Raw genomic sequence first — 13,511 nt, 5'->3', positions numbered from 1 at the left:
CTTAATAAGAATTTGTTTCAATTATACTTTTTAACACACACACACACACACATATATATATATATATATATACACACAGTATATTCTCTTGACTGTGTTGTACTTTAAAATAATAACAATACAGTAATCACAAATTAAACTGATACAGGTAACTTTGGAAGATTTGGGGTTAGTACACTACATTTTCATTTTTTATTATTTTGTTTCAGTTCACTGTTTTTTTAAAACTTGTTGGACTGTAAGATGTAACAAAATTTATGTATGAGCATTTCTTATGTTTTTCATAGTAACATTCATCTTACAATACCTGGCTGAAGCTGGCTGGTTCACTTGAAACATTTATCTGGCTCAGGCTGGCTGTTCCATTTGAACCAGTTATCTGGATATTTTGTTTCATGCCATTTCTTTGAATGTAAAGATGTAGATGAAGTTAATGTATAAGTAACAGTTTTCTCAGTAGTTATAGTTATGGGATAGTGTATGTACTATTAATTGGTAACCAGACTGAAAAAAAATTATTTCATCTCTTATAATGCAATAATATTTAAGATGATTTGCATGGTCACCATTCAATATTTATATTTTGACTTATTGAGAATTATATAACATAACATTAAAGGACATCAAGGGACCTTCTGGTTCATTTGGGCTATGCTATTCACTAAGTTAAACTCAACTCTTAATAAAAACAAATATCTCAAAGCCAACTCCTACAACTCATATATTTATCAATTTTCCTTTAAACCCCCTTAAATTAACTGCATCTGAAGGCAACCCCTTCCAAAAGCCAATCATCCCATTAGAAAAATAAAACTGTCTTAGCTGAAGATGACACCTACCCTGTCAAAATTTATATTTGTGTCCCCTAGTCTTACAGTTCTTACCATTGAATATTAAAAAGGATGATGCTTTCAACACAGCCAATTCCATTAATATTCTTAAACACCTCAACCAGATCCCTTCTAACTCTTTCCTTGAGAAAACAAGTTCACAGATCTTAACCTATCCTTGTATGATAATATTTCCATCCCAGGTATCATCCATTTCCAACTATTCAATGTTCCTTCTGAGGCAAAGAGTCCAAGACTGAACATAATACTCCAAACATGGTCTAACCACTGACCTATACAATGACTTTATAACTTCTTTAGACTTGTATTCAGTATTTCTATAAATACAACCTAAATTTCTATTTACCCTGCTATTAGTAAAAGCACATTGCTTGGATGGTTTAAGATGGTCCCACATGCATCACATTGCATTTATTATAATTAATAGCCATTTATTTGCCCAATTCGCAAAATAATTCAAATCCTTTTGTAAGGCAGTAGCATCCTCCTCACAGCCAGCAACACCCAAAACTTTAATGTAATCAGTAAATTTAAATAATATATTAACCATTCCTTCATCTATGTCACTTATGTAAATCAAATAGAGCAAATGTCCTAACACTGAGCCCTCAGGTACTCCACTCATGACATTAATCCAGTTTTACTTAACTCCATTTATAACAACTCTCTGCTTTCTTCCATCTATCCAGTTTTCTAAAAATGAGCCAACTCTTGAACAAGCCTTTTACATGGTATTTTTAATATAATATACTTCCCACTGAGGAAATAGACAGCTAAGCCTTATTTTAAGCAGTAAGTACCCCTACCATAGACTACTTACAGTAAGAAAATATTGAAAACACTTTTTTTTACATAAAAACCCTTCCAAAGAAAACTCCATTAACTTATATTGGAGATGAGGCCGTTAGTGATCTTGTCAAGCCCATCCAGGCTCGATACATTCGTCTTACTGTGGAAGAGGCAAACACAGATGTGTCAGATACATACGTTGGATTACGAGTGGAGTTTTACGGATGTCCTGTAGGACCTGATGTGAATAGTAAGTTGAATGTTGCAGATCTTAGAACAAATAGACATCATATTTAAGTATTTATTAAATCTAATCTTAGTATGTTTACTTTTATAAAAGTGCCTGAAGCTATACATCAAGGCTCTAAGTTAAAAATCTTAATGTAAGAGATTGTTGGATATACAAGACTGTTCAGTTTAAGAGTTATTATTTAGTTTATTTAGTGATTGAATATTTAACTATTATTTAGTTTTCATAACAAGAGTGTTAAAGTTAATTATTTTAAAAGTAATAGTTATGACAAGTTTTGTTATGTAACTCTGTACAAGTCATACATTGTGTATGTAGTTTAATTGTTGTACTAGGCTTTTGTGATATTGTTGATGTCATCTTACTCGAAAACTTGTTTGCAATAAATTTCAACAATAAACAGCTGGCACACAATCCACTTGTTTTAAAATAATATATTTAAAACAAGTCAAATAGTTATCACAGTTGTATCCAGAGCTTTAAATAATTGTCTCATTTTCATCAAAGTCCACAAAGATGGGTTCAACTACTTTAGAACACCCTTTGACATGACAAAATATTCTCCTCTACTCTGTTGTTACAATATAAGCTTTGATAAATTCACTTGCATTACCCTGTATGTTACCACAGTTGTATCAAGAGTTTTAAATAACTGTCTACTTTACGTCAAAAGTCCACACAGTCTGATTCAGTTACTTTAGAACCCAATTGACAAGACAAATTATTATTTTTTTACTTTGTTATTACCACAACACAAGCTGCAATTATTATACTTTTAAAAAGTTGCCACTATACCCACTTTAAGGCTAAATCCACAATCACCCAGTCTAGCTTCACTTTTATTTTCACTACTTACTTTCTCTCTGTATCTGCATATATTTATATTTATAATACATGACAGAAAAATCTAGAAATATCTATCCCTTTACTTGCAACAATATTAAACATAATGAGAAAGACTTGGAAGCAGGTTCTCAGAATTACCTTATAAAAACCTCAAGTCATTTTCAGACAAACATAAGCCATTTTTCATTTACCATCTCATAATGTTGTTTTACAATTTTGCTTATCTCTTCAATTCTTGACCAAAATGTGAAAGCAAACCACATTTACATGAAATTTTATTTTCATAAGTGACTAACAGTTATGTACCAATTATAAAAATTTTAATGAAAGTTATAGTTTTAAGGCTCTCTGCATTTCTTGGATAACTGTACATGTTTGGGAAATTTTAATCAATATACTTATTTATAATTACTAATTCAAAATGATTAATATTGACAGTTACTTGATGGAGCTTACTGAGCTGTCACCTAAATATTTTGTTTTCAATATTAATAGATAATTCTTTTAAATAATCCAAGGCTATTCAACATATTTATGATAATACCAAAAAGTGTTTAAAAGCCCTGTTATTATCTCTGTCATATTTTTATATGGCCAAATTCTTTACAGTAGGTGTCTGTTTACACTATTAGAAAATCATTTAATTACAAAATAGTACTTTTGTTTTTCAGAATCTTACTGACCCAGTTAATTACTTGCATTATTAAAGAAAAGTCTATCATGCTATGAACAAAAGTAATCCATTTACTCAAACTTCAATACTGAAAAATGTTTATTTTGACAAAAAACATTTTCTCCAATAGTATGAGGGTTATTTTTAGTGTCTACAAAAACAAGTATTATCAGAACAAATTGTGAAAATACATATGACTCACCATAAAAAATATATTAACGAGAAATTTCTATAGTTACAGTCTCTTTTGTCTGTTAAATCCTACAAGAATTAGCTGTTGTAAGTGAACTTGAAAGCCAAAAAAAAATGTTTAGTTGGTTAAAAATATTTTGTAAACTTTTCTTTAATTTGTTTAAATAAGAAATATGCACATCATTGAAAAACATTTTGCTTTGGGGGAATTTAGAAGTTGCATTTCTGTTTGAAACAATTTATAAATTGGAATTTTTGTTTTTACTGTTGAAAATAGTGTGTTAAAGGTTCATACTTGTCACTAATATATTCACCAACTGTAACAACATTCATTGCTATATTTTTACACAGTTACTAAGGAACATCTATAGTGGAAGAGCAAAAGCATGATAAACTGTGTTGTAAGTCTGATACAAGATAAGGTTTAAAGGTAAAAATATACATAAGGTGAGATTCACTCATTTAAAAATTTCTACCAAAACCTGGCGATTGCCCAGGAAATGGATTTAAAACAAACAAACATTATGAGTGTAAACTTGGCTTCAGAGCACAGACATAAATGGTGATTATTGTGTACTGACAGGGATCATTATGGTGGGAAATAAGATGGAAATGTTTGTGTATACCATACTTCTTTGGAGTTTTTTATCTTATGTAATATGTACAACACTGTTGATTGAATGATTTAGTAACATTACATCCTACTAAACTATATTAATACATATTATGATAAAAGGATAAGAGAAATGTAAGTACTTCAACAAGATCTTTAATCTTTACAGTGACCTGTTCACCAGACCCAACAGTGTATGCTAGTGATACAAGTGAGTGTAATTTGGATTGTGATACCTTTTCCTATTATTTGATTGAACTGTTATAGAAAATCTTTATATTTTGTTATAAAAAGATTGAAGAGAATATTACATATAAACCAGTTATAAAACTTTTGTCTCATATATTTATAATTTAATGAACATTATGAGTAGTCTTCCTGTTTTATTGCGTCATGTAGACACATAATTTTCTTAAACAATATCATAAACATCTGTTGTAGAGGGTCAGTTGATAGTTAAGTATGTTCAAGAACAAAGAAATCCCAGTGGTCATAAAATGCTTTACTTTGTCTTGCAGTAGCTGTAATCAATAACAAGCTGTAACTTGTGATAAAATAATGCTTATAATCAGTAAGTAAACTCGCAATGAAACAATTAATTCACTATATTTATTTTAAAGTCATGAGCTTTACTTAAATACCATTTGATTAGAGTTGAAATACTTTTTTATTTACTAATTTTTAAAAACACTAATGACATTTATGAACAGTAACTGTTTTTGTAGAGTCATGAATATGCTGGTTGTTTAACATCTGTATTGATTAAAATAATTTAAAATAGTAATATTTAACAGCTTTGTGACTTACTAAGTGGTAGCTTGCTACTACTGAACTTATAATTTATTTTATTGTTCATTACTGCAAGATCACAAAATTTCAAAATACATTATTTCTTTTACAAATATTAACATTCTCTGAGTAAATAATATACCATTGTATGGACTTAGTAACATTCTTTAATTGACCTGGAATAATAGGTAATGAGCCTAAATATTTTGTTATGTGGGTCAAATGCCTCCAACAGTCATGAATAAATTGGGAGACTTGAATGAGTTTGATTTTTTATTTATTTTTTCATACTGAAGAAGACTATATTTTTTACAATTAGAAAGTTTAAAAAAGATTTACCTAATATGATGAAATATTGGGAAGATGCTAAAATTATTTGTTATTAGGTTCCTGAAACACACTTTTTTGTTTTGTAATGTAAGAAAACTAGAGCTTACAAAAAGTTTTTTGAGTTTCAGCTAATTTCCAGTGAAAAAATCATTGAAATGAAAACTTAATAAGTTGTTAATACTATTTGATCTACAGAAATCATTATTCAAGCATTTATGGTATACTAAGACTTTTGAACTTTCTTTATATAAAGTAACTGTAAAATGTAGAAACCAAAATGTGTTTATTAGTTAACAGATATCCAGGATATTCTTTAGATTAAGAAGTAGTTTGTATTTGATTAGGTTTAGTACTTGTCAGAATGTTGAGTAAAAGAGTACTCCTATGTCAACTCTCAGGGCTGCAGTCCTATTATAAAAGCTGCATGAGTGATAAACTTGAAAATAAAGTGAATGGGATGTGGAGGTGATAACCTGCATGTAATTAATGGCATCTGTAGAGCTTGTGCTATACTCCCACCCCCAATTTAAAACATAATTGTATTAAAAGTAAGATTAAATATGTTTTTATTTCCCTCATACCAAATCTTTATTTTTCTTTGTTATGGTTGTTGCTTTACAGAGCTAAAAATGTCTTGTTCAAAAAGTGCACTTGTTTCATTCAAAACTTCTGTTACATGATAATAATCAGTACTTGGGCATTGCCAAGGTCTGACTGCAGCCCTGACTACAATTATGATTATGTGTCAAAATGTCTCTAATACAGATTTACAAATTTAATTTTCAAAGCTCGAGTGGGCCGACATTTTGCTGTAGACACAGTTAATGATATTGTCTACTTTTGTGATGCAGTGGATAGTCCAAGGTAGGCCAACAAATTATTTCTTTTTTATTACATACATATATGGGATGCTCATTCTTGATCATATCAAGCCATAAGAATTTTTCTCTATTCCTCAGCTTGAATACTTGCAATTCTGACGTAAGGATGTAGTTTACTGCAATACAATGAACAGCAAGCACAAGGTGCCAAGCAGCAGGCTAATCAACTCACACAGTCACTAATAGGCTACACACTAGCTGGAAAACTTACACCTTTCTCATTATGTTTTAAAATTAAGCCTTAAGTTAAATGTCTCTTATTTTAAAACATTAAACACATATTTTGTTGAACTTTTGGAAAAGATAAAAACTATTTATACATTTTATTTTTAAATGTTATCTTATTAACTAACCAGTGTATGGTTCCAGTCAAGCATTTGCATGTGTTGCTTATGCTTAAAGGTCATCACTGGTAGTAAATGTTCATTTCCTGATTTTTGTTTTGAAGTATACAAAAAATACTCCACGTCAATCTATAAATTATGTCAATAGTAAAATGTAAGAATTATTTCTAACTAATCAATAGTTTAGTCTGGAAGGTTATCAACATATGGATAAAATTATACATTCTTCATGTTTTGTGTATGATTGTTTCTGTTAACAATTTGTAGATCCTTTTTTTTTAACTTTCAGTAACATATAAATCAACAAGTTTATAATTTGATAAGCTAATAAAAAAACGGATATGCCTAGCAAGACATTTTAGACCCTGAAACAAAATGATGTGAAAAATGAAATGGAAGTTGTTAAAAGTATCGTCTCTATAAGTTTTAGTGACAATTTCTATTCCACAGCATACTTCAGTGTTTTTCATCAGCTGATGGTGGAACTACATGGAAAGGTAATGTAGTTTAAGTATTTTTTGAGAGTAATAATAATAATATTAGTTTTCTATGTTAATATTTAATGTGATAATATTATGAACAAGCATTTTGTAAGACCTTTTACTAGAGTTCTGTTTAGTTGCTTCTTAAATACTACTGAATCCAGTTTTAATTTAATCCCAGTTAACAAGCTAATAGCACTAATAAAATGAAGCTTATTTTAACGTGTTTAAATGTGACAACTTAATTAACCTTCACCAAATAAAATTATTTTCTTCCTTGCAGTTAAATTTTTGTTTTTCACATTAATGAACATATTCCTGTATTTGAAATAGCACACAGCATTATTAAAAGTAAAACTAATAAAACTCTTTGTATACATTGATTATGATGTACATTGTCTGAGGATTTAATGTTTCTTAAGCATTTACCAGCAGTGATATTGTTTGTTTATTATTAAGCACAAAGCTACACGAAGGGCTATCTGTGCTCTGCCCACCATGGGTATCAAAACCCGGTTTCTAGTGTTATAATTCCCATACTTACCACTGTGCCACTGGGGGGCATTTTTGCTGTGAAAAGTAACATGATGGTTTGGATTATACATTTTTTATCATGTTTCCATTACAGTACTCATAAAAAGATGTGTAACAAAATGTTGGACCTATTTACATAAATGTTTTGCTGGAGATAAAATATAACTCATACTATTTTAATACTCTATTTGAAAAACTGAATTAATTTTTAGAACTTTCAAAAACTTCCAGAGAATAATTAGTAATAAAACATAATATTACTGGATACAGCATAATTCAATCACTACATTTTCAGTTTTATATTATTATCATTTGTATAATAATTAAAATACTATGAAGAAAATGGCCATACTTTTACAAAAAAAGGCATCTGATATGAAAAACCAATGTTTAAAAGTACAGTAAAAGTTTTATACTAAATACCTGTTAAGGCTTTTGAAACTATTAATATTTTTTCTCTTCTTGCCAGATGTTGTGGTGATGCTATAAGAAAAATAAACTTCTGTAATTTAATTTTTCCAGCTCTTAGTAGAAATATAGCAGAATTTTTAGGCTATGACACTTCCTCAGAGCTAATGTATGCCAGAGATCCAAGCAAAAGAGCTTATGTAGCATCAAAGGATGGAATCAATTGGCAAGCTGTGACTGAAGCAAAATTTAATGAAGTAGCAGCAGAAACCACTTACCAAGATCGTGTCAATGCTCCTGCATACAGTCGCCCAGATTTAGAAAGTTTTAACCTTCAACAAGGGAACTGGAAAGGTTAGGGATGTTGCAGTTTCTTAATTAGTAATATTTAGCATGGTCTTATGTGTGTATCAAAAAATGATGTTGTAATTGTCACTTTTACAAAATTTTAACAGATTCACATTCTTTAAATAATAAACTACTGCTTTTGAAATTACTTTTGCACAAAAATGTAAAAGATATCTATTTTTCATATTAACTTTCATAATGAAGATGCACAATGAAAAGTTCTCTTATTTTCAACATGCTTTGAAACTCTGAAGGAGTGTATTCATGGCTCTTAAATCGTAGTCGTTTTGTGTGTGTAACTGTACCATTATTTCATTAATATAAACAAATTCTAAAATATAGATCTATACATAAGCATGGAGTAGTTCATTGTGAAACAATATAGATTTATGAAGTGCAATACAGTTTTTTTTTAATAATTCAACATTGTTGTTTGAATAAGTAATATAGCTTATAAGCCTAACCATTATTGTGAGTATTATTCTTAGTAAGTTAAACAAGCTACAGATCTTGATTATTGGTATATGCCATGTTTGACACTACACTAAAAAATTGACAGGGGTAAACATTTATTAATATCTCAAAAATGACATCTGAATGCAATTCTAAAATTTATGTTAATAGTTTATGTGCCCTGTTGTCAAAATACCCAGGCCTTTTCGTTTGTACACTTGTTTATTTGCTGGTGTGATGAGCTCTTCTTTTTTACTTTTCATACAATAATTGTTTGATATTGTATCTGTTGGTGATGGGTGGAAATTTATTGATAGAAATACATACTGCCAGAGATGTTAAAATGTAAGAAAATAGATAAAAATAAAGACAAATAACAGCTCATTTTTATATATCCAAGTTCTTTGTTGAAATGTTATGGGAACTATAAGAAAACTGATCTGTATGCTAACCAGCCTGGACTAGACTGTGGAAGGTCAGGAATACCACACAAATACTATTGTTTGCTCAACGTGGCTAATAGGAACCACAGATCCATTGATCATGGGCTTAATATGAATTTGAGCCATAAATGGAGTGATTATCAGTGACCAAACCATAAAAAATATGTTACGTCTCTGTGTTCGTTTGTTAATTTTCTGTAAAAATTCTTTCCGAAGAAACTTCAGCAATACAAGCCCTTCCTTAAATAAAACTAGTTTATTCTTTCTCAATACAACTTCGCAATACACTTAATTTTCACAGTCACACTATAACTTCAACAAACGCTATAATTCACAACGAATGATTTGCACGCTTGACTCAATTGTCCATCTCTATCTCTGTCTGCAATTCAATTCCATTCCATTGTTGCCGTCACTTCTTGGTGGTCTTATATACAAGAATACCGTATATCTAGTAAACACTCGAGCATTCAAGAACCTTCGAGAATATCACGACGTGTTACTTGCGTCACGTGACTTCCGCTGTCGTAACAAATGTATTTCATGTGCTGAGTTTAAGGTCAAGAAGACCTGCTACTATCCTATAGATTACCACACTTCTCACTTGAAGCCCAATTCACGTGTTCACAAATGACTGGTAGGTTCATGACTGGAGAATAAGGCCACACTTCTCACTTGAGAACACCATAAGTCTAATTCACGTGTATACAAATGACTGGTAGGTTCATGACTGGAGAACAAGGCCACACTTCTCACTTGAGAACACCATAAGTCTAATTCACGTGTATACAAATGACTGGTAGGTTCATGACTGGAGAACAAGGCCACACTTCTCACTTGAGAACACCATAAGTCTAATTCACGTGTATACAAATGACTGGTAGGTTCATGACTGGACAATAACGCCACACTTCTCACTTGAGAACACCATAAGTCTAATTCACGTGTTTACAACTTACTGGTAGATTCACAACTGGAGAACAAGGCCACACTTCTCACTTAAAGCCTAATTCACGTGTTTACAAATGACTGGAGAACAAGGGATGAATGATGTGTTCATTGCAGCTTTGTTATATATAACTGTTCAACAATATATTGTTGTGGTATTAGATCCACTTGTGTGACCTTTTGTGTGTGTGCAAACAGACCAAACTTTTATCATGATGAAAGATAGAATAGGACATCCTACTGCAAATTCCTTGAAAAAGGATTTTGGAGGTCATAGGTTGACCTATTTTCTAAAGCCATGTAGAAAACCTCTGTAAAGTGTGACTCTCTCTCTCTCTCTCTCAGGCAATTAATTCAGTCAGTTTCTAATTCTGACAACTCTTAAGTTTAATGGTACTCATCTTTCATGGATTGTAATTATTGATACTTCATCAATGAGACTAACTCATTAATTTTATTCAATTAATAAATGAGCTCCTAAATACTCTAAACTTCAGCTCTGTTTTTCATTCAAATGAAAAACAAAGTAAGTTAGAAATCTTGTACTTTTAATTTCTTTGTAGTTGTTGAACAGGTATTATTCACAATGTTTCTAAATGGCTTTTGTTTTCTTTTATAAGCAGTATTGGTTAATGGGAGGGCAGATGGGACTTGTACCCAGGGGCCTCAAAAATGTTAGGTTAAAATACTGCATGTAAAGAGTGATTAGAGGTTAGTACAACTGTGGACTGCTGTATACAACACATAATATATTTTATAAAATAGGTAAATTTTTATAACTTCATTTTTCCCAATTTCACTTACAAAGAGTAATATGAAAAAACATAAAAAGCACAACTTATGTGCAGTAGTAGAAATTTATTGCTTCATTCGGCCTGATGCACGTAGGCTAAACTTAAATTATGGCTGAAAAACATGTAGTTAGGCTAATTTACATGGTTTGAATGTAGCCTAACTAAAGATATCAGTAACTTAGTTACAGCTAAGTTAATTTAGACTGATAGGCAGGCCTTGCTTAGATTGACCTAACTTTTAAGTTAAGTCAGGAATGAAGGGCCTATGCTTTGTTACCTTAACATAAGCCTAAGAAAGATTTTTCTGAAAATTACACTTGTTATGGTTTGATGAATTATCCATTAAAAATGTAAGTCAGTTGGTAAATCACGTTGTCATTTAAAAGTGTAGTAAAATTGAGTAAGCTTAGGAGTGAGTAAGAGAAAATGTATGAAGTAATGCTTATCTTGTACAAAAATAATATGCATAAGGAGGCCCCACATTATTCACAGTCTTGAGGCCCCAAGGTGTCTTAATCCACCACTGTTTATAAGTATTATTCTGTATTAGGTTTGTAATTCAGATGTGGTAATTTTTCTTTTCAGCAACCTTTGATGGTCTTTTATACAATGGAGATACTACACCTAAAGCAAAATGGAGCAAGTGCTGTACTATGACCTAGTGTTTCATGGTAATAAGAACAGGCACAAAAATGATGTTTTTTTCTTGCTGTGTGATTTTTGTTTCTGGAAAAGTTCACCAGTGAGTTAGGTGTGTCAGATATTTCAGTCACAATTCATTAGAGCACATTTTTTATTACTGAATCGGAATTAAAAAAACGTGGTTCAGAAACTGTGAGCTTCGTGAGGTTTCAGGTAGATACTTTGTCATAATATGTAGTTGTTACTATGTGAATTAAACCAGTGAAGATTGGGTCAAAAAATTTACCTTTATAAAGCTTATCAAGAAAGTGAATCTTCTTGTTTTTAAATCGTATGGAACTTAACAGAAGTAGGACAAAATAAGAAACATTAAAGACAACTTATCTGGCACTACCTTCTACATGTAAAAACATTTGTTTCTCTTTTGTTCTTTTGCAGAGGGTGTAAATAAATAATACTTCTGTTAACATTTGGTTTAAAGTAATACTTATTATTTATGGATAAACTGCTTAGGAGTAGTTTATTTAAAAGATGGAGTTATATTACACCAACTTTATTTTTTCTGTTTGAAGGCAAAATGGAATGTTTGGCAAACTGTTTAATTACTAGCCTATTCTTAAGCAAATTGCCTGTTAAAGATAACACTATTCTTGTTCTAGAAGTGTATTATAAATTCCTTGAAATGTTATTTATGGTTATCAAAACGAACTGTCATTTAGGAAATGCTCTATTATTTAGTTATTTTGATTTTGAGCTTCTGAGAATTTTGTTCTCAATGCTTAGTAAATAAAATTTGAATATAAGAAAATAACAGTTTTGTTATCACTTTTTCAAAATACATGAACCTACTTAACACACATAAAATCAAAATTATCAATATGTATGAATAATTGTTAAAGAATTAAGCAAGAAATGTTGAGAAATATTTGCGTGTTAATAACAAAGAATGGAACAGAAAAAATTACTTTGTTTTACTTAAATTAAATAAATAAAAATATTTATTACTTTGCAATTTAAGATATTTTTTGTTCTAAATGTTAAAAAGTATTTTTTAGCCACAAGTCTTTAGTACCCACAAAACATTTTAGTTTTTTATCAGGTGAACTTTTTCTTTACTGTTTTTAAAACGTATACATATTTAAAGTTATTTAAAATTAGGTGAGTGATAATTTTTGTTTGGTGTAGTATGCTTATAAGTATCTAGTTTCACTTTAAATTTGATGAGTTACTTCATAATTAAGTTCCAAGAAATTTACTTCTTGTGTTTATCGAGCATAATATCTGTTATTCTGACATAAAAAGTATAATATATACAATATTTTTGTAGGGTATACCTACTCTAAAATATTTTAACATAGGTAAAGTAGGTTTAACTATACAAGGAGTAATGAATAGGTTTTATGTTTGGAGATAGAAAAATATTAGCTTTTGTGCAAAAAAATGACTGGTTTTCAAGACACTTTAAATATAAATTTTTTTTATGTAAAACTAAATTATCTAAAGCTTTTTTTACACTTGAAACTGAAGACGTTTGAGATAAAAGTTGTTTTATAACAGTTGTAATAAAAAAGTAACTAGAAGGATACTACTGTCTGTTATCTGATTCTGAATGAATAAACCATGTTAAAATAGGTGAAGACTTTGCTGACATCCAGACTTTATTAACTTTTTTCATTTTTTGATTTACCTTACCCCAAGGTTAAGTGTGGTGAGATTTCATTAAAGATAGCAGTAAGAAAAAGAACAAATAAGATGTACCTTTTTTTTTTGCCAAATGAAAATTTCAAAAAATGGTCAAAAGCTTTGAAAGCTGGCTTTTCTGTCTCCAAACATGTAACCATACATTCATTAAAAGTTTGCTTTTTGTCACCTGTTTACTTGTTAAAAGAAAATAGTCTTCT

The 13,511-nt window shown here is 30.1% G+C and overlaps 1 protein-coding gene across 4 annotated transcripts in view; it reads left to right on the top strand.

The window, feature by feature from the left end:
• LOC106468206 overlaps positions 1-12,648 on the top strand; it is a 63,040-nt gene extending 50,392 nt beyond the window's left edge. For 2 of the 4 annotated variants that reach the window (XM_022396544.1, XM_022396545.1), the window contains exons 19-24: positions 1,722-1,890; positions 4,384-4,425; positions 6,122-6,197; positions 7,009-7,055; positions 8,097-8,336; positions 11,554-12,644. In XM_022396544.1, coding sequence (XP_022252252.1) covers positions 1,722-1,890; positions 4,384-4,425; positions 6,122-6,197; positions 7,009-7,055; positions 8,097-8,336; positions 11,554-11,630 — 651 coding nt within the window. In that variant the 3' untranslated portion in view covers positions 11,631-12,644. Of the gene's footprint in view, positions 1-1,721; positions 1,891-4,383; positions 4,426-6,121; positions 6,198-7,008; positions 7,056-8,096; positions 8,337-11,553 lie in introns of all 4 variants that reach the window. The other 2 variants (XM_013928619.2, XM_022396546.1) reach the window with 2 other exon arrangements.
• The last annotated feature ends 863 nt before the right edge of the window (positions 12,649-13,511 follow it).

This window comes from Limulus polyphemus, unplaced genomic scaffold (genome assembly GCF_000517525.1).
Source record: "Limulus polyphemus unplaced genomic scaffold, Limulus_polyphemus-2.1.2 Scaffold2915, whole genome shotgun sequence".
NCBI lineage: Eukaryota > Metazoa > Arthropoda > Merostomata > Xiphosura > Limulidae > Limulus > Limulus polyphemus.
Note: the sequence above shows the minus strand (reverse complement) of the source record. Positions and strands in the feature narration are given on the sequence as shown.